This window comes from Protopterus annectens, chromosome 14.part0 (genome assembly GCF_019279795.1).
Source record: "Protopterus annectens isolate FY-2018-M chromosome 14.part0, PAN1.0, whole genome shotgun sequence".
Taxonomy (NCBI): domain Eukaryota; kingdom Metazoa; phylum Chordata; order Ceratodontiformes; family Protopteridae; genus Protopterus; species Protopterus annectens.
In genome coordinates, this window is record NC_056748.1 from 774,221,167 (window position 1) to 774,247,672 (window position 26,506).

At 42.4% G+C, this 26,506-nt stretch overlaps 1 protein-coding gene across 2 annotated transcripts in view; it reads left to right on the forward strand.

Moving 5' to 3' along the window:
- Nucleotides 1-26,506, forward strand: part of PARG (poly(ADP-ribose) glycohydrolase) — a 2,766,579-nt gene that overhangs the window by 1,534,458 nt on the left and 1,205,615 nt on the right. For both annotated transcript variants that reach the window (XM_044056515.1, XM_044056516.1), the window contains exon 10: nucleotides 2,294-2,373. In XM_044056515.1, the coding sequence (XP_043912450.1) occupies nucleotides 2,294-2,373 (80 nt within the window). The remainder of the gene's footprint in view (nucleotides 1-2,293; nucleotides 2,374-26,506) is intronic.

Sequence of the window (26,506 nt, forward strand, 5' to 3'; positions counted from 1 at the left end):
GTGGCTCCACTCTCCCCTAGTCACTCTAGGCAGACCCTTTGTAGCCCCTCATCCGGTAGCCACAGTTACCATGGACGCTTCCCAGATAGGGTGCAGGGGCATTATCTGGGACAGACAGTCCAAGGGACTTGGCAACCTCACGAGTACCATTTGCACATCAATGTCCTGGAGATGAGAACAGTATTATTAGCGTTACAAACACTTCACAAGTCTCTTCCTTTGGGCTATATAGCAATTCAGACGGACAACATGTCAGTAGTGTGGTACATCAACAAACAGGGTAGAAGCAAATCTTACCCCTTGTGTGGGAGGCCCTTTGAGTATGGCAATGGGCAATTTCCTCTCAGTATTTTCTGGTTGCAGCACACATTCCGGGGAAGTCCAACGTGATAGTGGACAAGCTCAGCAGGGCAATTCTCATGCCCCTCAAGTGGTCTCTGAAACAAGATGTGGCGGATATGATCTTCCACAGATGGGGCCAGCCATGCTGTGATCTTTTTGCCTCTCACCTAAACAACAAATGCAGCAGCTACTTTGCCCTAGTTCCCCCACCGGGACTTTCACAAAGAGATGCACTTATCCACGATTGCCCCCTTGGATTCTTTACACCTTTCCCCCCTTTCCTTTAATTCCAAAAGTTCTTCAGAAAGCAAAGTTGCTGAGTCGCAAGCTGATCCTCATTGCCCCATACTGGCCTCGTCAGATATGGTTCCCGTTCCTTTGGCTTTACCTGCAAGAGGAGCCTTGGATTCTGGACCCGGTTCCAGACCTCCTGACACATCAGTCGAGTGCTCTTCATCCCTCCATTCAAGCTCTCAAGCTGACAGCTTGGTTTCTCACTTCCAGTCCTAGCCATTTTCTGCTTTTAAATTCTAAAATGCAGTGTCCTAGTGCCCTTTCAATCAAGATGAAACATCATTGTGCAGATTTCTTCAAAATCTTTGTAAAATGCAGTTGAGACAGATAAGGACTTCAAGAACAAATGTAATCCGGCTACTACTACTGTTGTACTGTTAATGGAGAATAGAGATATACTGCACTGGAGGAAACTGTATTACATATGTAGTTATTTGAATGTTACATATACAAACAATGTAGAGTCCTTTTATAGGTCTGAAGAACTGTTATATGTCTATTGGGTACTTTACACTTATCGGGGCAACAGGTCTAATGACTACGATAACTTGTTATATCGCAAGAAGAGCACACTTAGAACGGCCTTTAACAAGTTCTGAGAATAGCAGTAGTGGCTGAAATTATTAGGGAATTGTGCTGTCATTTACAGGCAAGTTACTGAGTTTTCATTTTACTAGTTAATACCAAAGTACAGTTTGTGGCACAAGATATTAGATTGTGTAATTGTTATTTTTTTTTTAATTATGGGTGGGTCATACTTTTTATAATTTAATTGATCTTTTATAGTGCAGGTTTTAATTTCTAATACTGATTGATGTTTTTATCTTTGTAAGTTATGACTGATGCATAAGTTGTTTTGTAGTCTGTTACTGACATATTTATTTTGTTTTCCCTTTTTCTTGATTCTCCCAACACTTTATGTAAGGGTTCTAGTGCTATGACAATGGTCATGCTTTGGCTTGCTGCAGTGCGTTTCCTTTCCCTACAGAAATATCTGATTATGTTGCGTGAGTCTTTCATCATCTTTGTGATTATTGTTTTTCTGCTCATTGCTGAGAAATGCAAGTCAGCTGGATATTTATTTATTTTTTGCATGATGTGTTTCTATGCCCATGGTTGCTCCGGAAGTGGTGTGGAGTAGATCGTTACTATTATGTTTCTGAGAGTTTTCCTGTTGTACGCCTAATTTCCATTTATAGTAGTGTTGGCTTTTTCAGTTAATTACCTCAGTGATTCATGTTTTTGTGAAGTGGGTTTAAATGCACTTTTAAACCAAGTTATTAGGTCTGGAGGCATTTGTTTAACTATGTTGGTGTTGCATTAAGTCATGTCTCTGCTTTATAATACATAATAGGCTCTTTATGATTGGCAAGCTGGATCCTTTGCGTTGTTAGGCTTGAAACATTTTAAAGGCTCAAAGTGGGATTTTTCTATGGACTTCAGTTTTTGCAGAACATTTAACCACAGTCACTACAAAGGGCTGGACTTCACTTGTTACTTTTCCATTGTTTAAAGTGAATTACAAGTGAATGCAACTATAACAAGTTATCGTGATCATTAGACCTGTAGATAACGGGAAAGTACCCTCTATTGGCTTAAAATGTTTATATAAATGGATTATTAGCTGATGGCAACTGGGCATTCTTTTTTTTTCCAGACTGTTTGAAGGAACCTCACCAAGGAAAGCTGAAAAATTGAAAACTCTGCTTTGTTACTTCAGACTCGTCACAGAAGACAGTAAGTTTTCCAGTGTTTACATTAATCCAGTTTTCTCACTTGCTAGTTTGTTCTATCAAGTACTTAATTTATGTTTCAAGTTCTATCAAAAACTCTCCGTTTTATGTTCTGTCTAGATTTCAAAAAATATCAAAGTCATGTTAAGCAGACCATATGAAAACATAATGCTAACTCTCAGAAAAGCATTAGTGACCTATTTAAAGATGCTATGTAGAAAAGGCAAAATACTTCTAAGGAGACAAAAGGAAGATTTTGGAAGCTTTGAGTCCTGAGTATATTCCCTATCATCTTAACTGTTTCCTATCTGTAATGGTTATTTCCTTTTAATTTCATAGCTATACCCAACAGAATTTTGAACTCTCACTATTGCTGTTGGATTAAGATGGAGCTGCGTGGGAAAGCACTGTGTCTGAAATAATGCACAGAATAACTGTATTTAACAGTCATGCTGTGTCTTGAACTAGTTTGGTAAATAACATGGTTGAAGTATGTAAATGGAGCCAAGCTAAAAAGTTAGTGAAACACTTTAGGTGATAATTAGTTGCAAACAGTCCTGCGGAATAAGTTAATGTTACTCTCGCTGACTGATTTCAGTTTTTACTAGTGATTCACAGCTTTTTCTCCTGGAAATTGCTCTATATTGAACCTTCATTAAGCAAGGATCAACACTGGAGAAATATTATTTATAAACAGACAAACCTTTTTTTAAATAAGCTTTTCTGGCTATTGAACTGGATTTGGGGCAGCATGTTACTATACAATTTGGGTGTATATTAGAAGAGCGAAAGCTCTTCTATTGAACTGAAAAACCCGAAACTTCAAAATGTCGAAGGCTTGGATCGACCCCCCCCCCCCCCAAGGAAAAAATTGCTGATCACAAAAAAAAAAGGGGGGGGGTTACAAACAAAATAAAGTAGGGGGCTTTGCCCCCCACAACCCCCTAACTTAAATATACCAACTCTGAGATTGCACCACAGTAGAGAAAACAGCAAAGTCCCAAGAACGGCCCAGCGATTTTTTTCTCTAGGGAAAAAATTACTGTTCGTGCCAGTGATATTTTGCGGTTTCAGATTTTCAAGTTCGATAGAAGAGTGATGTTCATCGTGTTACCCTGCTGCAGTCATCACACTTGGGTTATCCTGTCGTCAGGCGGTCCTGCAGTCGGCCGGAATTCCAAAGTCTTGGTCCGGCGTCGGTTGCTGTCGCCTCTTCCCTGACGTCAGTGCGCCAGGGGTATATATAATGCAACCGACGCCATTTTCTTCAGTCTTTCTTGCCACGCGGTGCCTGAAGCAGAAGCAGTACGCAAGTGCCGTTTGGCCGACTCCTGAGATTTTCGAATTCGAATTTCAGACCGAAGTCTTCTATAAAGCTAAGTACCCCGTTGAGGAAACTTTTCTTGCCTCAGACCGATGTCAGAAAAAGTTAACAATTGTATTTCTTGTGGGAAGCAAATACCTCATAAGGATTTTCATTCTTATTGCATACCTTGCCTAGGCCCAGACCACAACGTCATTTCTTGTCGGTTTTGTGCTAGGTTTAATAAGCATACTATTAAAAGACGCTTTGATTTCGCACGACACTACTTCGGTAGGAAATTTAACTACACCTTGCCGTCGGAGCAACCGACTACCGGCGTGCACAAAAAACGCAGGGATAAGGACAGACAGCCCAGGCCTAAGCCAGATTCCGAGGCTTCGGCCGATCCGGTCTCCGGTCCTCAGTGAGGCTCCGATGCAGCCCCTGACTACCGCAGATCTGGAACCCGAGACTGCTACGGAAATTTTGATGGAATGTACCAGGCCAACGCAGCCTTTTACTTCAGACCCTTCTGACGACTTTGCTACAAAGGACGTCGGTACTACAGAAACACCATCTGTCTCTGGAGGCGTTTTCAGACCGACGACACTCACCATTAAAACGTTTTCTAAGTCAAAGACTCCTTCTAAATCTAAAAGGACTGCACTTCAGTCTCCTGTTCAAGGCCCCATGCCTAAGAAACAAATGCTCAAAATGGCTGAAGATTTGATTTCTTTAATCAGGGGTTCCCAGCCCCCTCCTGACAAAAGCCCTAGACAAGAGGAAGATTATGCATCCTCTGAGCAAATGTCCATTTCTTCAGACTCCTCTGAGGACCAAGACTACTCCTTCTCTCCTTATGAAGATTCTGATGCTGAGGACTCTATTTCCTCAGCTTCTCCTCCTGAAGACTACTCCTTTGGGGAAACTTTGCACACTATGAGGGAACATTTTCACTGGGAAGGTCAGGACTACTCTGATTCAAAGAAAAGGCTCAGAGAATTTCTTTTACTCCCCCAACACAGACCACTTGCCATCCCACCAGTTTTGGACATTGTGGATGATGTCTATTTAGAATCCAGTTTCAACACAGACTCTCTACCTCTTCCTCCGGCTAAGCCAGACAGATACTATAGAGTGCCTGATTCCCACAAATTTATTTATAAAAGCACTGTATCTGACCCAGAGACTGTCTCACAGGGTCCCAAGGGGGCTAAGGCTTCTATGGCTAAAAACCCAGTACCTTCTGAGAGGGATTCCAGAGCACTAGACAGGTGGGGGAAAAAGGTTTACACCTCAGCCACACTAGCTATGAGGGCACTGAATTGTCAATTTCACATGCTTAAGTATCAGCAATTTCTAATCTCTCAGTTAAAGCAAAAATAACCTCTCTCCCTCAACAATCTGAATCGAAAGAAGTACAGGATCTGTTGCATGCCACTGAGCAGGTGGGCAAACATACCTTACAATGTGGGTTTGATTCTTTGGAGGCCTCCTGCAGAGCAGCTGTCACTGGGTCTGTTATACGTAGGCATGCTTGGTTAAAGGAACAAACTCTGCCAGATCATGTCAAAGCAAAACTACTAGATGCTCCCTTACAGCAAGATGTTCTTTTTGGAGTTAAAGCAGAAGAAGTTTTAAAGAAAATGGAAGATAAGGCAAAATCTATGCAGACAGTCAAAGATTTCCTACAAGTACAACCCCCTCGCTTCAGCAGAAACTGGCCAACAAAAAATTGGTCCTTTCCAGCCACTGACAGACCACAGAGGGGTAAATACAGACGTCCAAGAGGCAGAGGACAACCGCAAGCCCAGTATAAACCTCGCCAATGGGGCTCTACAACACAGAAGGGAGGAGAAGACAGGTCTCAAACCATCAGAAGGCAAACTTAATGACTTACACCTCATCTGGCCAAGCAATACTCTCTTGGCAGCCCCCTTGGAGGGAAAACTCGCACTTTTTGCAGACAACTGGCACATTGTCACAAAGGACAAATGGGTCCTAGACATAATTTTACGAGAATACAGAATCCACTTTCACACTTTGCCAATGAAAAGAGGAATGCCAAACCTGCCCCAAAATCAATGGGCAGAGGCACAAAAGCAAATTACAGCTCTCATTGACATGAGAGCCATTCAACTGGTACCTACTCGAGAGCAAGGCCAAGGATTTTATTCAAGACTCTTTCTAGTGCCCAGGAAGGACAATGCCTGGAGACCAATTCTGGACCTTTCAATTCTAAACACTTACTTGCAAGTACCCAAATTCAAGATGCTAACACTACAGCAGCTACTTCCCATGTTGGGCAAGGAAGCATGGCTAGTTACGTTGAACCTCAAGGAGGCATACCTGCATGTCCCTGTCAGACAAAGTTGCAGAAGATACCTCCGTTTCATTGCAGGTTCAACCCATTACCAATTCTCTGCACTGCCCTTTGGCTTATCTACTGCGCCCAGAGTTTTCACAAAATGCCTGGCACCAGTAATTGCATACTGCAGACAAAGAGGAATTCAAATATATCCATACCTGGACGACTGCCTCATCCAAGCAGAAAGCAAAGACATTCTCTTACATCATCTGGCCTTTGTAAAGCATCTACTAAACTGCCTGGGGTACACAGTAAACGAAAAGAAGTCAAAACTAGTACCCTCACAAAAAATTACATTCCTGGGTGCCAGCTTGAATACAACGGCCCAGAAGGCTTATCTTACACCAGACAAGCAACTACAACTGACTCAATATTTCAAGACAATGGCAACAAAGACCCAATTAACTGCAAGAAAAATTCTGCAGGCTTTGGGCTTCATGGCATCTTGCATACTAATAATACCATTTGCAAAGCTGCATATGAGGAAATTACAGTGGTACCTAAAAAGCATATGGTCTCAACACAGCCACAGCTTGGACACAATGATATCTCTCATTCCCTGCCTACAACAGGAATTTCTATGGTGGTCACAGGCATGTCACCTCAACAAGGGTCAGCCTTTCACCCTGCCCCCAGCCAGGCAAACTATCACAACAGATGCTTCAGACTACGCCTGGGGGGCACACATGGCAGGACAATGCATTCAAGGCCTATGGACTGCAGACCAAAGAAATCTGCACACAAATCAAAAAGAGATGCTAGCTGTACAGAAAGCTCTGACAGCCTTCAAGGATCTATTACATCCAGGACAACTTGCAATAAAGACGGACAACACCACAGTTATGTGGTACATAAGCAAACAAGGGGGTACACATTCTTACCCTCTATGCAGGCAAGCAGTGACCTTATGGAACACAGCTCTGGCCTACCAAGTCCAGTTACAAGCTCATTTCCTGCCAGGACAGAAGAACACATTGGCAGACGACCTCAGCAGAAACATCAAGGATCCCCACGAGTGGAAACTAGATCCACAAATATTTGCAATGATAACTCAAAAATGGGGCCTTCCAGACATAGACCTGTTTGCCAGTCCTCAAAACTATCAACTGACAAAATTTTGTACAAGGACATTTCACCATCAAGCTTGGAAAGTGGACTCTCTCTTTCAGTTGGAAAAACCTGACAGTATATGCCTTTCCTCCATTGCCTCTCGTCAAAAAGGAGAGGCCATGAGTGATTCTCATAGCCCCAGACTGGCCACGCCAGCACTGGTATCCGCTATTGAAAAATATGGCTCACAGCCCACCATGGATATTGCCTCAAATCCCCCATTTGCTCACACAACAAAACAATCAGATTCTTCACAGCCAGCTCAAAACTTTAAATCTGGCTGCATGGCAAATCATCTAAACATCCAACCAGCACCTCTTTCACAAGCAGTTCTGGATGTTATTCTGGAAGCCAGGAGGCCAAGCACCAGGAAGGCTTATTCAGACAAATGGAAAAGGTTTTGTGCGTGGAACCAAGCTATAGGCCAAGACACAATTCAGCCTCACATGTCTCACATTCTACAGTATTTAGCTGAGATGTTGCACAAAGGGCTTTCCTTTTCCTCAATTAAAATCCATGCTTCGGCTATTTCAGCTCACTACAACACGGATCCACCTTTATTTTCACATCCTCTTCTAAGGCAGTTCCTCAGAGGGGCAAAATACATTAGACCACCCAGGAGAGCTCCTACACCAACATGGGACCTCAATTTTGTTCTGGAACACCTAACGCTACCTCCCTTTGAACCAGCTTTCTCTGCAGATCTATAGTTCCTATCATGGAAGACTGCCCTGCTCCTAGCAATAACTTCAGCTAGAAGAGTCTCAGAGCTACAGGCACTAATGGCAGTGGAACCTTTCCTCATTTTTCATCAAGACAGAGTTTCTCTATGAACTAATCCTTCCTTTATGCCTAAGGCGGTTTCCAGTGTAGCTTTAAATCAAGCCATCCACTTACCCACCTTCTTCCCCAATCCACAGAACAAAGGTGAGAGACTCCTGCATTCCTTGGACATTCACAGGCAGCTTTGTTACTATTTGGACAAAACTAAGGCTTTCAGAAAATCTGACCAGCTCTTTGTATCCTATGCTACAGCTTCTCAAGGGGAGGCTATATCAAAGCAAACCATTTCTAAATGGATAGGTCATTGCATATGTTTCTGCTATACCCATCATGGGAAACCACTTCCTGCTACCATTAGATCCCACTCTACCAGGGCAACAGCTACCTCTACAGCCTTTCTCAGGGGGTTCCAACCAAGAAATTTTAGAAGCTGCAACTTGGAGTTCAGTACACACCTTTGCTAAACACTATCACTTACCTTTTTACTCAAAGTCCAGAGGGGGCTTCGCCACTGCAGTTCTGCAGGGCCTTATAGCCTCCACTAACCCTCTATGATCCCTCCTCCCTACCTTAGCTTTGGGATTCAACCCAAGTGTGATGACTGCAGCAGGGTAACATGATGAACATAGTACAGTTTTGTACCTACCATAAATGTAGATGTTCGAGTGTTCACCCTGCTGCAGTCCAGGTTACCCCCCCTCCATCCCCTCTGATCTACTGGCTAAATCTCTTCTATGCCTTACTGATGTATTTGCTTATAGCTGAAGGGATTTTGTGTTTGTGCTGTGGTTACTCCTTTTGGTACTAATTTCTGACCACCTTTTTGGGGGCACCTGACATCTGGGGCAAGAAAAACTGAAGAAAATGGCGTCAGTTGCATTATATATACCCCTGGGGCACTGACGTCAGGGAAGAGGCGACAGCAACTGACGCCGGACCAAGACTTTGGAATTCCGTCTGACTGCGGGACCGCCTGACGACAGGATAACCCAAGTGTGATGACTGCAGCAGGGTGTACACTCGAACATCTACATTTATGGTAAGTACAAAACTGTACTTTTACTATTTTTAGCGTTCTCTCTTCTAATAGGAACCCAACAATTTACCTAATGGTACGGGGTCTAGTCAAGGAATTACTGTTGGTAATTTAAACCCATTTCATAACACTTTTTAAAAACAGATTGTGTCTGATGATAACATCCAGTATAAAAAAGTATTAATGTTAACGTCCATATTGAAACAATATGCAAAACACAAACTGACATAATTGCAAAACACAGGTAGTGTTGGTATAGCAGTGGGTTAAGGCTAAGGGCTGCTAATAAGCTTTGTTCTTTATTTATTTTGATCGATTTATTTCTTTCAAAACAATATTCACAAAACAGATTAACTTCCAAGTTTTATTTCAATCCACCATTTATGTTCAGGTTACATTAAAGCCTAGTGTGAAGGACTGTTGACAGCCCTGCCACTAGATATGACATTGAAGCCCCTCACTTTGTCCTTTAACATCTGGACAAGTAAAAGTGTTTAGTAGGAGAACATCCATTACAAGTAATCATGCCAGAAACAGAAGAGAAAAAAAAACATTTAAAAAAAGAATACATTTCACTTTATCCAGCCTGACATAAGCACCTTAGCCTGGCATCACCTCTGGCTCCACATTTTCCCCTCTTCAATAACCTCAAGCAAGATTCCTAGGAGTATCCCTCAAGAAACACAGCTTTCTGACAATGGTGTGAAGTCTTTTTGTACATATACCTTTCTAGGTAATCCTTCAGCATTGCTATTGGGACTACCGCATCCAACTCACCTATTGCTTAAAGCTTATGGCAATCTAAAACTCTTGACCTTCTCCCTTACCCATAATGCACCAACCTCAAGTACCTCAGATTTCATGAAAGACGTGGTTCACCTTTGCTCTCAAGTGACTTTTAGATGCGTGTTATTTTTCTTGTATGTCAAAAACGTAATATTTCCTAAATATTTCCTAACTTTTCTTGGTTCTTCCCTTACCCCTTTTCATACAGTCAGTACTTTCTGGGATACTATTGCTAATATTGTCTTTCTCTCTTTTTGATATCGTACAGGTGTACATCATAAATACTATTGCTAGTGTTAATTTCCTTCTATGCTTTGTGTAACTCCTTTTAATTACCATTGTTGGTAATTTTTCTCTTTCCTTTTTTTCTTCTTTTCTAACAAAAAAAATTATTATTACATAGTTTTTGGCTGTTTGTTGGGCTATAGCAGACAAAGGCCTAGTGGGATTTAAAAAAATGTGAAAAGTGTGGGCATAAAATTCCTCTATCAGATGCCCACACTTTGTGTGTACTGCTTGGGACCATTGCATCTTCAGGAGGATTGCTCGATTTGCCCCGGTTTTAACCCCAGAGCACTTGCTGAATGGAAGAACAAGCTCATCTTAAAAAGCTTGCTCCTCTCTTTTTTTAGTGAAGCTATATCTGGAGATTCCACCAAATCTAAAGTACCAAAAACAATGCCTCCAAAATCTACAGTTTCAGAGACTTCTAAGAAAAAGCCAAAATGGATCCAACCTTAACCCTGGGTCCGAGAAAGAAAATAGAAAAAAAATGGCGGATCTGATTTCCGCAGATCCTACGAAAAAAGATTTGGATCCAACTACTTCTTCAGTTATGTCTTTGCCCAGAACAAGATACTCTCCAGCTGTAGAACCTGTCCCGTCAAGAATATCCTCACTTTTTTTTGGAGAGACTCAAGTCCCAATCCTTGGTTTCAACTTGCTCTTCCAGGAGTTTAAAGGAAGATGTGGAAAAAGTGGTGTGGAAGATTATCTCAAAGTCAGATGGGTGCCCTACTGGATTCAACCTCTTCGGGTTAGGAGGTCCATTCTTTGTCTACACCCCCACTACAAGTTCTTGTTCTGCTTCATTCTACTGTCTCAGAGTCCTTGGATCCTGGCCTTCCGGCTTTGTCTGGCTCAGATCCGAAGGTAGCAATACCTTCAGATTCAAAGCTTACTCTGATTGCTATGGTCCAGTGGGATCTGGAGAGCTCTCGGAGCCAAAGCTGCTCTGTTGGGTCCAAGGTGTTGCAGTCAGTGCTGAAGTTGCTGGAATTGTCCCTGTGCCTCGGAGCCTCAGCATGGATTAGCCCGACTCTGGCTTCGGCCTCAGGGGGGATTGCCTTCGGAGTGGGAGGGGATGGCTGTTTCAAAAGATTATCTTTTTAGATCTGAGGTCTTCTCCCTCTCTGCGGTAGTCTGCCTTTGAGGCTATGGAGAGAGTTTTATCTGCCTCAGCAGAACAGACAGATCCAACCCCCTCAGATCTCCAGTGTACAGCCTTGATGTCTCTGCTCATGGAGCATCGTCACTGTTCCACAGGGACAGCCAGTTTGAGAGCCCCCAGGCTTCCAAACAAGCTATCATGATTTCTTCTGACACCTCCCCAGAGCATCCCACTGATGAACTCTCTAAGAAGAAAATGTGTAAGAGGAAGCAGTTAAACTCCCCAGAGGAGTCAATCACAGAAGATACAGATTTTGATGAAGGTGAATGGTCCCCATGGTCACCTTCTGAAGATGTCTCACTTGGAGACATCCTTGAAATCCTAAAGCAGAGAGTTGGCTGGATGCCAAGCAACCCTTCATCTAAGGAGTCTGTGTTCCTGGAGCTTTTGGTATTGACCTGTCTACCTTCTGGGTAACTGCCATTTGATAAGCTTCTTGATTTGGTCTCTTGGCAGACATTGAAGGAATCCGACACAGTTGAACCCATACCTCAGAGACCAGACAAGATTATGGCACCACTTGTGGACAGGCAGTTTTAGGGGAAAAAGGGTGCCCGTTGATGCCATGGTCATGGGTTGCTATAGAGAGTTTGGATGATCTGAATGAAGTTATTGGGTATATTAAAGTAGGGTAGTGTTTGGAGTAGGAATTCTAGATTAACCCTATCAAATGGCTTGTGGGCATCCACTACCATTGTGTAGATGTTGATATTGTATCCGTTAGCGTAGGATATTAGTGCATTTAATGTTAATGTATTGTCACTAGTTTGTCTATGTGGTGTAAAACCGGATTGTTCTGGGGAGAGGATTTTTTCTATCAGATTTTTCATTCTGTTTGCAAGTATAGAGGTAAATATTTTAGTATCTATATTTAAGAGGGAGATGGGTCTGTAGCTGTCGGGGTTTTTGGGGTCTGTGTGTTCTTTTAATATAAATATAGTTTTAGAGGCATTAAAGTGGATATCATTTATTTTATAGTTTATTATGTAATTCAGTGTATAGTATAGTAGTTTGGCTATCAAGGGAAAATGCTTTGTAAAATTCTGATGCGAGTCCATCTGGACCGAGCCTTATGCACTTTTAAGTGTTTGATTGTTGTAATAATTTCACTGATGGATATCGGCTCAGTTAGTTTTTTTGTTGGCCTAAATTTAGTTTAGGAATTTCAGTTTTGAAGAAAAGAGTTCTATCTTCCCTTGAGGTTTGCCGCATTTGTGCTCCATATATTTGAGAGCATATTTGCTCAACTGTTTTAATAATGTCCTCATTCCTTGTGTAGTTTTTGTCTCTGTAGTTTATTTCTGATATATTGGAGGCATTTTTGTGTTGGCAGATAATTCTGGCCAGAGCTCTAGATGGTATTTGAGCTTCTTCTGCGTAAGTGGCTAACATTCTGGCTTCATAGAAAGATAGGTTCCTGGTTTCTAACCTATATAGATACCTTTGCAGTTTTAAAAGTTCTGCTTCTGTTTGGTTCTTAGGGTTATTTATTAGTTCTTTTTCAAGATGCTCTATTTTCCCTTTCAGTATGTGCTCCTCTTTCAGTTGTATTTTTTTATAGTATGCTGCTTTTTTGATAAACAATCCTCTGATTTGTGCTTTGGTTGCAGCCCATTCTATGTCAGTTGGTGATATTTGTAAGAGCTATTTTTAGTATTGCTTCTGTTTCTTTTATTACATCCATTTTGGAAAGTAAATTAGGGTTTAATGACCAATTATGACCCCTATTCTCTAAATATATCTTTTTGTCCCAGTTAATGTTCAGTGTGATTTTGGAGTGATCTGAAAAGAACCTGGTATGTATAGTTATTGTTGGGTCCATGTTAATGAATATGTCAGAGATTAAGAAGAAGTCTATCCTTGACCACATTTTGTGGCATTGCGAATAGAATGTGAATTTCCCTGTTTTATCTGCACTGTTCCCATGTTTAAAAGGGTCATATAGTTTGACATTTTGTTTGAGTTCATTAAGGGCTAATGTGGCTTGTTTATTATGTGATTTGGTCAGATTAGATTTATCCTTTTCTGGGTTTTGATATGTATTCCAGTCACCTCCAATCACTAGGTAGTGATCTTTAAATTGGTTTAAGGTTGGGTATAATGACATAAAAAAGTGTTTGGTTGCGTAAACATTAAGTACCATTATAGGTTTTGGTGTTGTAGGACTATTAAATGTTACATAGCACCATCTTCCCTCCTTGTCAGCTTTGGTTTTAAGTATTTTTTCCTTAAATTGGTTTTTAATTATTATGGCAGCCCCAGCACTGTTTGTTTTCCCCTCTGAAGCTATGATTTGACTTATCCATTTCTTTCTTCTAATTTCTGCCCATTGATCTGCAGTCAAGTGCGTTTCTTGTATTAGTATGACGTTGGCTGTGGTTTTTAATGTAAGGTGTAAGAATAGTTTTCTTTTCTTCTTGTTTTGGAGCCCTTTAACATTCCATGATTCTATTTCCCACATTTATTTATTAGGTGTATTCCTTAGATATGCCATGTATATTAGTTTTGTTTTGTTAGTTTTGTATATGTTACTGTGTGATGGTTTAGGAAAGCATCTATTTATCCCGTCCTACACTGTGCCAAACCACTATATCCCTGGACCAGGAATAATCTGGGGAGGATGAAGGTTCATTATATGGTTTACCTTTACGTCTAATCTTGGAATGTGTTTTCTTTTTAGATATAGATTTACTCCATAGTATCCCCCCTGTGTTACTATAAACAATGTGGACAAAGCTGAACAAACTAGTTCCCTCAACAAACACTGCTACTTAATATCCCTAGCCTCTTCCAACATATTATTTATACAGTGATGGTATTGCATTTAAGGTACAGCATGTATTGTTTTTGTCTTGTGACTAATTCTTTCTAATAGTATTTTTAAAACAGCATATTAATATACATTCCTCAGTAAATTATAGCAATATGTGTACCATAGTAATATTGTTAAACAATCAATCTTGTCATTTTTACATTTTTCTCTCATTTGACTTCTTTTTCCTCCCCTTTACTTATTCAGGTTTCGGCCTTCTTTGGTGCCTATAGTGATGTTTTTCCACATCAATCTGTGTGGGTTATAAAATATATACTTGGCACCTATTTAAAAGAAGTAGGAAGTATAGAGACACACAAAAAAAAAAAAAAAAAAGAAAAACAGCTTAGCCAAACAATCCTTCTGCTATAGTTGGCATATTAAGGCTATATTTACATTATCCCAGGATTGTTAGGTTATTTTACTAATTTCCTGAGATTACTTCTTTCCAGGATCTTTTAACACATTTCTAGTATTTACATAAAACATTTAACAATTTTCCCCCTTTTTTTTCCCAATATTAATCTATGAGCTAGCATAATTCTGACATTTTATTTCTTGCCTATTATTTAAGGTTGGAGTTTCATTCACCTACACAGTACTGGGTGTACTGTTTTAGTGAATGGTTCAGTTCAACAGTACCTAAGGATTCACATAATGAATGGCAGTCCTTCACTCAGGGATTTAGTGCTTTGATGGCTTTAAAACCTCCTCAGGGAGTTTCTGTTCCAGCCCCCCTTGGTCCTCACTCCCTTTAAAAGACCCAGAGAATAGGATTCCTGTAAGGAGGAGGTGGATTCAGATGAGGAATCCCTTGCATACCCCTCACAGATTCCCTCTTCTTTGGATTATGGATCTGAGGAAGAGAAATCTACCAGTCCTGATACTCCCTTTGAAGAGATTTCTTTTCGGGATACAATCTCTAGGATGATGGAGTTCTTTAAATAGGATTGTGCTCAGGTTTCTGAGATACAAAAAAGGTATTATGAGTTACTGCAGATGGATACGCAGATACCTTCTGCTGTCCATCTAGTTTTGGCTGCTTTGCTGGATGCATTTTCTAATGATTTTAAGGCTGCAGACACTCAAGCCCCTGCCCCCAAGAAACCCGGTAATTTCTGTAGATTGTCTTAGGACTGTAAATTCTTGTGCAAGTGTCCTTCAGTTGACCCTTCAGTGGTGTCTGTAGCTTCTGACAAGTCATCTTCATTGCTTCCTTCTCCTAAGTTACTGCCCTCTAATAAAGATAGCAGAACCATGGAAAGGTTAGGCAAGAAGGTTTATATCTGTGCTACCTTGGCTTTTAGGGTTGTTAATTATAAGAACCATATGTTCAGGCACTTGTTGGCTCTCCTTTCCCAGGTCTGTCAGATTATTTCTGGTCTTCCAAACTCAGAGGGTAAAACTTCTGCCTTTTCCCTGTTAGGGACTTCCTCCAAGGTGGTTTGTCATTCCATCAAGGGTAGTTATGATGCAGCAGATGCTTCCTCTAGAGCTGCTGCTTTTGTGTCAGAGATGGGGAGGTATTCTTGGCTTCAGCTTCAACCTTTGCCTGATGATATTAAGGCTAAGTTGATGGATGGTCCTCTTGATAATAAACACTTGTTTGGGGAAGCTGCTGCTTTGTTTAAGTCTCCAAGATAAAGGCAAGACTTTACAAGAACTTAAACATGTGTTTATAGGTTCATAGGTAGGTACTAGGCTATCAGCCCACAGGCCTAAGTAAGACTAGCCAACAAGGTTCCCTGGCTTACACCACCCAAGAAAGTTATTTTCCTGTGCCCCTGTCGAGCAGAGCCACCAAAGTGATCCCCGAGGTGTATTTCCTATTTCCCATTCACTTATTAATATTTTTCTTGAAGAGTGCTAATGAGGAACTTTGCTTGATATAGATGGGTAGCTTGTTCCAGAGTATGGGAAGTCTCTGGGACAGGAATCTATCCCTCCAGCATATCCTGTTTATTGTGGTGACAAGGTTTAGGTCCCTAGAGCATGTAGCTCGGAGGGATTGGGATTTTTGTAGGTGTAGCGTGTCCAACAGCTCTGGGTTTGACATAGCTTTATAAGTTAGGCAGAGATCACCTCGGAGTAGGGGATATGCTATGGAGTAAAGCTGGAGGTTTTTGAGACGGTCACTGTAGGGCATCTGTTTGAAGCCAGTAATCCTCTTTGTTAGGTACTTCTGTGGCCTTTCCAGCTGCTGCAGATGTCTTGAGGTACATTCCAAAAGGGGCATTGTACTCTCTAATGGGTCTAATGAGTGTCGAGTAGAGGGGAACAATGACATCTTTTTTCCTAGATGAGAACTCTTTTGTGATGAGGTGTGCTACATAGAAGGATTTCCTGACTGCGGTGGCGATGTGATTATCAAAGGAGAGACTACTGTCCACCTGGGTCCCCAGGTCTCTTATCACATATTCGGTATTAAGTAGACTGCCGCCTATGTGGTAGTTCATGGGTACAGAGATTTTACCGAAGGGGATGACAGTGCATTTTTTGGCATTGAGCTTGAGGCCATGGCTCTGACACCGGGCATCTGTCCCAGTGAAGCCCTTCTGTAGGATGTCCACATCATTTGGGGACTCGCCTATGGCTCCCAGTTTGCATTCATCTGTGAACTTCATTAGCCAAAGGCCTTCTGTGTTAGTCTGTACTTCAGAGAAGTAGATACCAAACAGGAGAGGTCCCAGGACTGAACCCTGTGGTACTCCACTTGTCACTAGTTTGAAGTCAGATTTGGAGTCTGCAACTTTTATAGTGTGGGTTCTGTCAGTGAGCCAATTGGCAATCCATCTTGTGAAGTAGGGATTTATACCTAGTTTAGTGAGTTTAGCTATAATTCCAGAATGGGGGATGGTGTCGAAAGCCTTGGCGAGATCAAGATAGGCTGTGTGAACCACCTTACCCTCATCTACAGCTTTCGTGACTGCCTCAAAGAAGTCGATCAGGTTCAGGAGGCATGATCTGTCATTCACAGACCCATACTAGGTGGGGTCCAGAGTTTGGAGGTTACCAGTGTCTTTGTTTATGAGTTCCATGATGATACTTTCCATGGCCATACAGACCAGGCTCATCAGGCCAATAGTTCCCGGGATCAGTGGTGGCTCCCCCTTTGTAGAGTGGAATAACTGTTTCTGTGTGCCATTCAGTAGGCACAAAGCTTGATGTGAGACCATGATTGAACGTGGTGCTTAGGTGGGGAGCCAGTTCATTCTGAAGTTCATGTAAAACACAGCTTGGGATGTTGTCCGGTCCCATGGATGCTGTGTTTTTGGCTTTAGAGAGTGCAGCTTTTACCTGCGTAGTTGTGATTACAGGGACTCTGCATTCTTCCTGTATAGATATAGGCCCTTTAGGAGGTGAGAGGGGGGTAAAGGTAGCACTGAACCTATCTGCTAGGACGTTGGCAATATCAGTTGATTCTGTAATTTTCATGCCGTTGTGCTGTAACTCAGAGCAGATCTGGGTGTTGCCATTGAGATTTTTGACATAGCTATAGAATGCTTTGTGGTTGTCCCTAGAGTCAGTGGCAATTTTGTTTTTGTAGCTAGCTTTGGAGGATCTTATAAGGGATCTCAGCTTCTTACTGAGGCTGACCAGGGGACTCCTCCACTCATGAGATTTTACTCTCTTTTGCAACAGTTTCTTCCTTCTGTTGTAGAGTTTGTTTATGGCAGGAGACCACCAGCTTGACTTCCTTTTTTTGGAGGATAGTGTCTTGGTTCTGTTTGAGATAGCACTATCCATGCACTCATGTAAGTGCTTATAGAGTGCATTTGTGTAGGATTCAGCAGTCATAACTGTAATCTCCATCTGGATGGGTGTCATGAAGTTCGCCACTTCTGTCTTAAGAAGCATGAAGTTGGCTTTGGAGAAATGTTTTATCGTGATTTCTTTAATGGGAGGTGGGGCGGGATGTGGATATCTAGGGTGATTAGCTTATGGTCGGATCTGACCATCGAAGAGTTGACTTCAGGTGTGGCACACCGGTCACTCATGTTGGTAATGACTAGGTCTAGGATATTGTTGCCCTTGGTGGGGGTGTGGTTAAGTTGATCCAGGGCATTGGAATTTATGAATTCCAGAAAGCGTTGAGCGAAGGAGTTGGTACATGAGTAGTTTTCCCAGTTAATGGTGGGGTGGTTGAAATCACCCATAAATTAGGGTGTTTAGTTGAACCCTAATATTTTCCAGTATATCAAGAAAAGAGGAGTGGGAATCCTGGGGCATGGTGGGGGATCTGTAGCAAGCTACAATTTGGATTGCAGTTTTGCCCAGAGTTAGTTGTACTTGGATAACCTCGGATGCATTATGCTGAGCAACTAGCCTGGAGGTGTGGATATCCTTAATGAATATGGACACACCTCCGCTTTTGTGTTCTGGTCCAGGTTAGGTGGCCGTAAAGTGTGGTATGAGTTATAGCCTGGTAATGCAGGAATTCTCTCTGGACCCTTGAACCAGTTCTCAGTTACTGCACAGATGTCATTGTTCCCCATTTTAAGGATTGAGGGAGTGCATTTTGAGGTTTAGACTTCTAGCATTGAGTAGCATTACCCTCAGTTTTTGCTTGCCTGTTCCTGTTATGGTGGTGAATTTGTCATTTGAACCTTCCCTAAAAAAGGCACTATAGGGGCAGCAAGAGCCTTAGCCAGTATCTGGAATCCCAGGGTTGACAGGTGCAGGCCATCTCTGGGAAAGCATTGTGGTCTGTCGACCATGTCTTTCCAGGCAGACAGATACTGGATCCCCTTAGAATGACACCAGAAGCTTAGCCAATTGTTGAAGTCAATCATTTTGTCCTTGTACTGTGGTATCATTCTGGGTGATGTCAGGGGATGCTACTCAGGGCTAGGGTCATACCTGCTTGGGCTACAAGATCGGAGAGCTCTTCCATGTCTCTTTTCATGTAGTCCAGGGAAGTACGTCTCAGGTCATTCACACCAACATGGATAATGACAGAGTAATATTTGTACTTGTTGTGGAGTGACCTGAGTGCGTGGGTTATGTGGCAGATCCTGGCACCCGACAGGCAGCTGACAGTAACCTTCTCCTTGTTTAGCCTGTTCAGTGGGACATCAGTGTGCCTGACTATAGAGTCACCTGTGACTAGTATGTTGGGTACGTTGTTTTGCCTTATGGGCTGTGGTTGAGTGGCACACTGAGTCTGTGGGCTATGTGTCATTTGGGTTGTGTTGGGGGGTGGAGGTTGCTTGTGTTTCTGCTTTGGAGGTCTCTGTTGCTTTGAGCAGATTATTGAGAGCCTCTGCAAATGTTTTTGTGTTTCTATGTGTGGATTTTGGTGGTGTAGGTTTAGTGGGACTATGTGATGAGTGTGGTGTGATGCAAGTGTTTACCTTCTCCTCTTGACTGTCTAATCCAGTCTTGGGTGAAGAGAGCTTTGCTTCCAGTTTGGCTATATAAGTGCATCTCTCACACGCTGTGGTGTTGGGTGGTAGGAGGCGAGGGTTGTCTGTGTGCATGATGCAATTGCTACATTACCCCAAGATGCCCAGATTCATCAGATAGATAGGAGAGAACACTGGGAGCTGACCCTTGGACATGTCTGACTAAAAAACTACTTTCCTCTAGGCAAGTGAGGAAAGTGAGTATAAGAGCTGTTTTTCTCTAAGCAAGTGAGGAAAGTAAGTACAAAAACTGTTTTCCTCTAGGTAAAGAGGAAGGTTGAGTGCTGCAGTAATTTGTAGCTTATTTAGTGCTAACAAGTTCTGAACAAGTGCTGAATACGAATAAGCAAATTCAAGTGCTAAAACTAAGAATCTGTACCTGGATCTTGTGGAAAATAGGCCACCTGGTGCTTATCACTCCCGCTGATAAGTTAGAATGCTTCCCTCCAGCACAGAAAGGCTTTGGGGGCTCAGAAGCTTACAGACAGTCCTGGATACAGCAAACCTGTGGCTGGACTAGACTAGTTACAGGAATGGTGGGAAACAAGCGCAAACGCAGGCTTTTAAACCAGATGGTTGAAAGAGGTGGAAAAACTGCCCAAACGGCCAATAAACTAAAATTTCTGGGCCAGAAACCACTCTTGTGGTAGATAGGCTACCTAGTGCTTACCACTCCCACTGATAAGCTAAAAGGCTTCCCACCAACACAGAAAGGCTTGGTTCATAGGTTTATACTAGGCTATCTGCCCTAAGGCATTTATAAGCCTAGCCCAAAGTTTTGTGGCTTACGCCACCCCTTATATGAAAAAATACTGTGCCCATTAGTTTGTTGTGCCTCTGTCCAGCAGTGACACAGAGATGATTCAGGTAAACCTCGATCTCCCATCCACAGGTCAAGATTTCTCTTGAACAGAGCCAGCGAGGTGCTCTGCCTCACATGGACCGGGATTTTATTCCACAGCATAGGGAGTCTCTGAGTGATAAATCTATCCCTCCAGCACATCCTATTTATATCTGTGCTAAGGTTTAAGTCGCTTGCTCTAGTGGTTTTGGTGGATTTGGATTTTTTGAGGTGGAGCATGTCCATTAATTCTGGCTTGGACATGGCCTTGTATGTCAGGCACATGTCACCTCTGAGCAGACGGTATGCGACTGAATAGAGCTGGAGTTTCTTCAATCTGGCAGCATATGACAGATTTTGGAGTCCCTTTATCCTTTTGGTGAGGAACTTTTGGGGTCTCTCCAATTGCTGCAGATGTCGGGTGAGATACATCCCGAATGGGGCATTGTACTCGATCATTGGTCTGATAAGTGAAGAGTACAGGGGAACAATGACCTCACTAGATCTGGATGTGAATCCCTTCATGATCAGGTGGGCAATATAGAAGGTCTTTCTAACCACTTTAGCAACGTGAGTGTCAAAAGAAAGGCCACTGTCAACCTGGGTCCCCAGGTCCCTGATAACCTCTTCTGTGCTTAGTGGATTGCCACCTATATGGTAGCTTGGGGTTACCTTGTTTTTCCCGAAGGGTATGACTATGCATTTTTTGGTGTTTAACTTCAGGCCATGGCTCTGGCACCAGCTATCTGTTTCCGTGAGTCCCTTCTTAAGGATATCCGTGTCCGATGCACTTTCCACTATGGCGCCCAGTTTGCAGTCGTCTGCAAACTTTGTCAGCCAAAGTCCTCCCATGTTGGCCCGTACGTCTGAGAAGTAGATGCCGAACAATAGGGGGCCAAGGACCGAGCCCTGTGGGACACCACTTGTGACCGGCTTGGAGTCTGACATAGCGCCAGCAACTCTAACCCTATGGGTTCTGTCCTTAAGCCAGTTTGCAACCCATCTTGTGACATATGGGTTTACATTTAAGCTGGTAAGTTTTTCTACAATACCCGAGTGGGGTATTGTGTCGAAAGCCTTTTCAAGGTCAAGGTAGGCTGTATGGACTGCCTTTCCCTCATCAATGCCCTTGGTGACTGTTTCGAAGAAGTCACCAAGTTCAAAAGGCATGATCTGCCCTTGAAGCCAAACTGGTCGGGTCCAATGTGTGCAAGTCCCCTATACCTTTGTTTATGAGCTCCATTATGATCCTCTCCATAGCTTTGCAGACTAGACTTGTTAAGCTTATGGGGTGGTAATTACCAGGGTGCGTAGAGGCACAGCCGTTGTGGAGTGGTACCACAGTTGCCGTACGCCACTCCTTGGGCACGTATCCTGTGGTAAGGCTGAGATTAAACAGCTGCCTTATGTGCGGGTTTAATTCCTCATTTAGCTCGTAGCACAGCCGGGGACACCATCCGGTCCCATTGATGCTGTGTTTTAGCTTTAGAGAGCAGCTTTCACCTGCGCATTTGAGATGTCTGGGAGGCTACACTCGCTGGGATAGTTATCTCTCCTTTAGGGAGAGGTGAAGTTTGCACTGAACCTGTCTGCCAGTATGTTGGCAATGTCTGTGGGTTCAGTGATTTTTGTATCATTTTGGACTAATTCTGAGCATATCTGGGAGTTTCCACCCAGGTTCCTAACATAGCTGAAAAAGGCCTTATGATTGTCCTTTGAATCCATGGCAATTTTTCTCTCAAAATTGGCCTTAGTTGATTTTATGAGTGCTCGTATTTTTTTTACTAATAATGATCAGGGGTGACTTCCCTTTTATGGATTTTGTTCTATCATGTAATAGCTTTCTCCTCTTATTGTAAAGTTTGTTAATGGCTGGGGTCCACCAGACTGGACGTTTGCCCTTTGTGGAAAGAGTCTTGGTTTTATTTGGGATTGCCTGATCCATGCAGTCCTGGAGGTGTTCATAGAAGTCATTTGTAAGGGCTTCCGCAGCTTGTGTTGTGGTTTCCACTGGCTCGGGGGCCTTGAAGGATACCACACCAGTCTTGAGTAGTGTGAAGAAGTTCTTCACTGTGGTCTTTTTTGTTTGGGGTGGGGGCGGGATGTGGATTTCCAGTGAGATTAGTTTATGATCAGATCTCACCAATGAGGGATATACTTCCAGTGTGGAGCATTTTGTCTCCATGTTTGTGATAATGAGATCTAGTATATTTTCTCCTCTCGTGGGAACAGTGACTAGCTGTTCCATGGCATTTGAATTTATGAACTCCAGGAACCGTTGGGCTAGAAAGTTAGGGCTTGAGTAATGTTCCCAGTCTATATTCGGGTAGTTGAAGTCACCCAATATGATGGTGTTTGGAGATACGTTTATACCCTCCAGTGTCTTCAGGAAGGCTGTGTGGGGTTCCTGAGTTTGAGAGGGTGGCCTGTAGCATGCTACAATTTGTAGAGCAGTTTTGCCTATGGTTAGTTGCACCTGGATGGTTTCGAGCTTTGTGCATTGCCACCAACCTGGAGGTGTGGGTATCCTTTATGAATATGGATACACCCCCTCCTTTTGTGGTGTGGTCCGGGTTTTGGGGCCGGAATGCATGATATGAGGTAAAACCTAATAGTGCCGGGGTGCTCTCAGGAGCCTTGAACCAGGTTTCAGTTACAGCACAGACATCGATGTTCTCCATACTGAGAAGGGCCTCGAGTGCGTGCATTTTGAGATTTAGACTTTTGGCATTAAGCAGCATTACCCTCAGTTTCTTCCCATTTTTGTTTTCTAGGGTGGTAGGTTTAGAATTTGAGCCTTGCCTAAAAAAGGCACTATGGGGTGGCAAGAGCCTTAGCCAATATCCGGAATCCCAGGGTGACAGGTGCAAGCCGTCCCTCATGCGGCAGCGTGGCTTGTCAAGCATGTCATCCCAGGCAGACAGACACTGGATCCCCTTGGAATGACACCAGACATTAAGCCAATTGTTAAAGCTGATCATCTTGTCTCTATATTGTGGCATCATTCTTGGTGAAGGAAGGATACTGCTCAGGGTCAGGGTCATACCTGCCTGGGCTACATAATCAGAGAGCTCCTCTATTCCTCTTTTCATGTAGTCCAGGGAGGTACGTCTCAGGTCGTTCACACCAGCATGGACAATGACTGTGTCATATTTGTACTTGCTTTGGAGGGCTCAGAAGCTTACAGACAGTCCTGGATATAGCAAATCTGTATCTGGACTAGACCAGTTAAAGGAATGACGGGAAACAAGCTCTCCTGTGACTATATTTCAGAGAAAGTACCCCAAGTAAGCCAGCTTTTGTTCAAAGGAAGTCTCGCCCTCGTCCTAAGAGTAATAATGGTGACAAGTGGGCTCCTCCTGCGAAGGCTATTCAGACTTCTGTGCCTCAGAAGTCTCCTTTTCCTGATAAACAAGGTGCTGTTTAACTGTCATATTCTTCCCAGCCACTTTCATGTTTCCCTTCCTCTCTCTCTTCCTGTTTGGCTAAAGATTACTCAGGATTCCTGTATTCTGTCCATTATCAGCCAGGGGTATTTCATGGTCTGGAAATCTCTTCCCCCTCTTAAGGGTACTCCTCAACCCCCTCAGGAACACTTGTCTTTCTTTCCAGGGGTGCTAGATCTTTTACTCAGGGTACTATTCAAGAGATGCCCATGTCGCAAAGCTGGAGGGGATTTTATTCCAGGATGTTTCTAGTGCCCAGAAAAGAGGGTACTTGTAGGTGAATTGTAGACCTCTCTCATCTAAACACTTTTCTGAAGGTGCCTTCCTGTTTCGAATGTTGTCACTTCAGATTTTGTTCCCTTTTTGCTTCCTCAGGCTTATATGATGTCTCTGGATCGTAAAGATGCTTATCTCCATATCCTTATTCATCCCCTTTTCAGGAAGTGTTTACATTTCTCTGTTGCTTCCTGGCATTTTCAGTTCTCAGCTTTGCCCTTTGGCTTTTTACTGCCCCAAGGGTATTCACCAAATGCCTTGCTCCTGTGATTGCTTTTTGCAGGTTTCAGAGGATCCATGTCTTTCATTACTTGGACAGCCTACTGCTTAAGACATCCTCTCCAGGGATTGTATTGCAAAACCTTAATTTTGCCATTTCTGTTCTGCAAAGCCTGAAGTTCAGAATAAAGTTCAAAAAGTCTTTTATGACTCCATCTCAAGGACATGTTTTTTGCGGGTGCAGAATATAGACTTTGCGTATCCTAGCATCCCTGCCTCCTCCCAAGACCATAACACTCATGTCCTTCTTTCAAACTCTTCATCCTTTGGCCTCTATTACAGCCAGGGAATTTTTGAGAGCTATGGGGTTCATGGCATCCACCGCCCCTATGCTCCCTCTGGCCAAGCTCCACATGAGAAAGTTTCAGTGGTTTCTGAAGTCATTTTGTCTTCAACATGTCCCTCACCTAGAATTTGTAGTTCCTCTTCTGCCTTGTCTCAACAAGGAACTTCAGTGGTGGATTCAGCAGTTCACTCTAAATCCAGGGCTCCCTTTTCATCTTCCTCTTTCCTTTTAGGAACTGTTTCAGACGTGGGATGAGGAGCAGTTTTGGCTCCCTAAAGGTGCAGGCGTTTTGGTCTCCTCATCAACAGAAAGAGCACATCAGTGTAAAAGAGATAAGAGCTCTACTGCTGGCTCTTCAAGCTTTTCATCCTCTTTTCATCCCAGGACTGTCAAGGTATTTACAGACAATACCACACTGATCTGGTATGTAAACAGACGGGGAGGGAATGGGACAAAATTTTGTCTTTACTGGTTGGCACTTTTAGTGTGAGATCTTGCTAGCCAGTATAAGCGACTCTTCAGGCAGTTTACATTCCCTCAGGTCAAAACTTTGTGGCAGACACACTCAGCAGGTCCTTCACTTAATCCCATGAATGGATGCTTCACGAGGATGTGTTTTTGGGCATTATCTGCCAGTGGGGGTACTCCTCAAATAGATGTTTTGCCTTCCCTCAGAAGACAGCTTCCTCTGTTTTGTACCAGAGTCCAAGCTGGTTTAAAAGGCGGACACCCTATCTTTTTCTTGGAAGGGGGTGTTTCTTTACCCTTTCTGTCCACTTCCCCTCATTCTAAAAATTCTGTTCAAAATGTATTTATTTATTTACATTTGTTTACCAGGAAATTCAGACTGAATGTAGGTCCTTTTTCAGCGGATGCCCGGGTAGAAAAGATCCACATCATGTACATGATAAATAGAGATACAAAGTTGCAACAGTAGTAAACAACATTACAGGTTGTTGGCTTTACTACAATAACAAGATTTTGATTATCAACAGTATATACAGTAAATGTTGCAAGTTAAGATAGTTTCTTGTTTATAATATTAGTAACAAAGTTAACCGAAATAGTGGTGCAGTAGTGCTCAAAAACCACAAGTAAATCCAGAAAAAAGCACTACAGTTGCGAGTCCACAAGACAGTTTATTCCAAATGTAAAACACAAGTAAAATTAAGCGCTTTCGTCAGTGCCAGTTGACTTCATCAGAATAACCCAATAAACATAAAAAAAAAATATTTAAATAGTATAAGCTTGGCAATGATTGGCTGTTACACCTCACACATTAAACATTTATTTTAAAAAGACATTTAAAGATTTTTCAAACAATACAGAAATATTAATGCTTTAAAAAACAAAATCTCTTGCTTGATTTAAGCAGTTTGCCACAAGAAACCATTGCATTAATTTAAATTTGCAATACATAAGCAGATATTCAAATACTTTTATGTTGTTTATATTACATAGTCACATTTAAACATGTGAAGGACATTTAGACATGTCCTGCTTTTTCTTTCAGAATAGGCAGTATAGTCAAATGGTCATTCAACCCTGGGGGGAAGTTTGCTGCTAATCTTAATTGCCATAAAAGTTCTTTCTTGTTCAAGACATTTTGCCAATTTCCACCCCTAACATCAATATTCACTACATCTAATATGGCAAATTTAAAGCCACTGTAATCCACACATTGGGTACTATGCTTATACAAAGCATTTGTTTCCTTTTTGTTCTTTATATCATTTAGATGTTCATATATTCTAGTTTTAAATAACGTTTCTGTCTTCCCAATGTAAAAAAGATATACAGGAATTACACTTTGCAATGTATACCAGTTTACTTGAATAACAATTACCCCTTCTTAGGTAAATTGAATTCTTATTCTTATTGTCCAAAGATATAGAATTGTCTTGCAATATGTAAGAACAATAGGCACACCTACCACAGGGTCTGCTGCCATTTAAC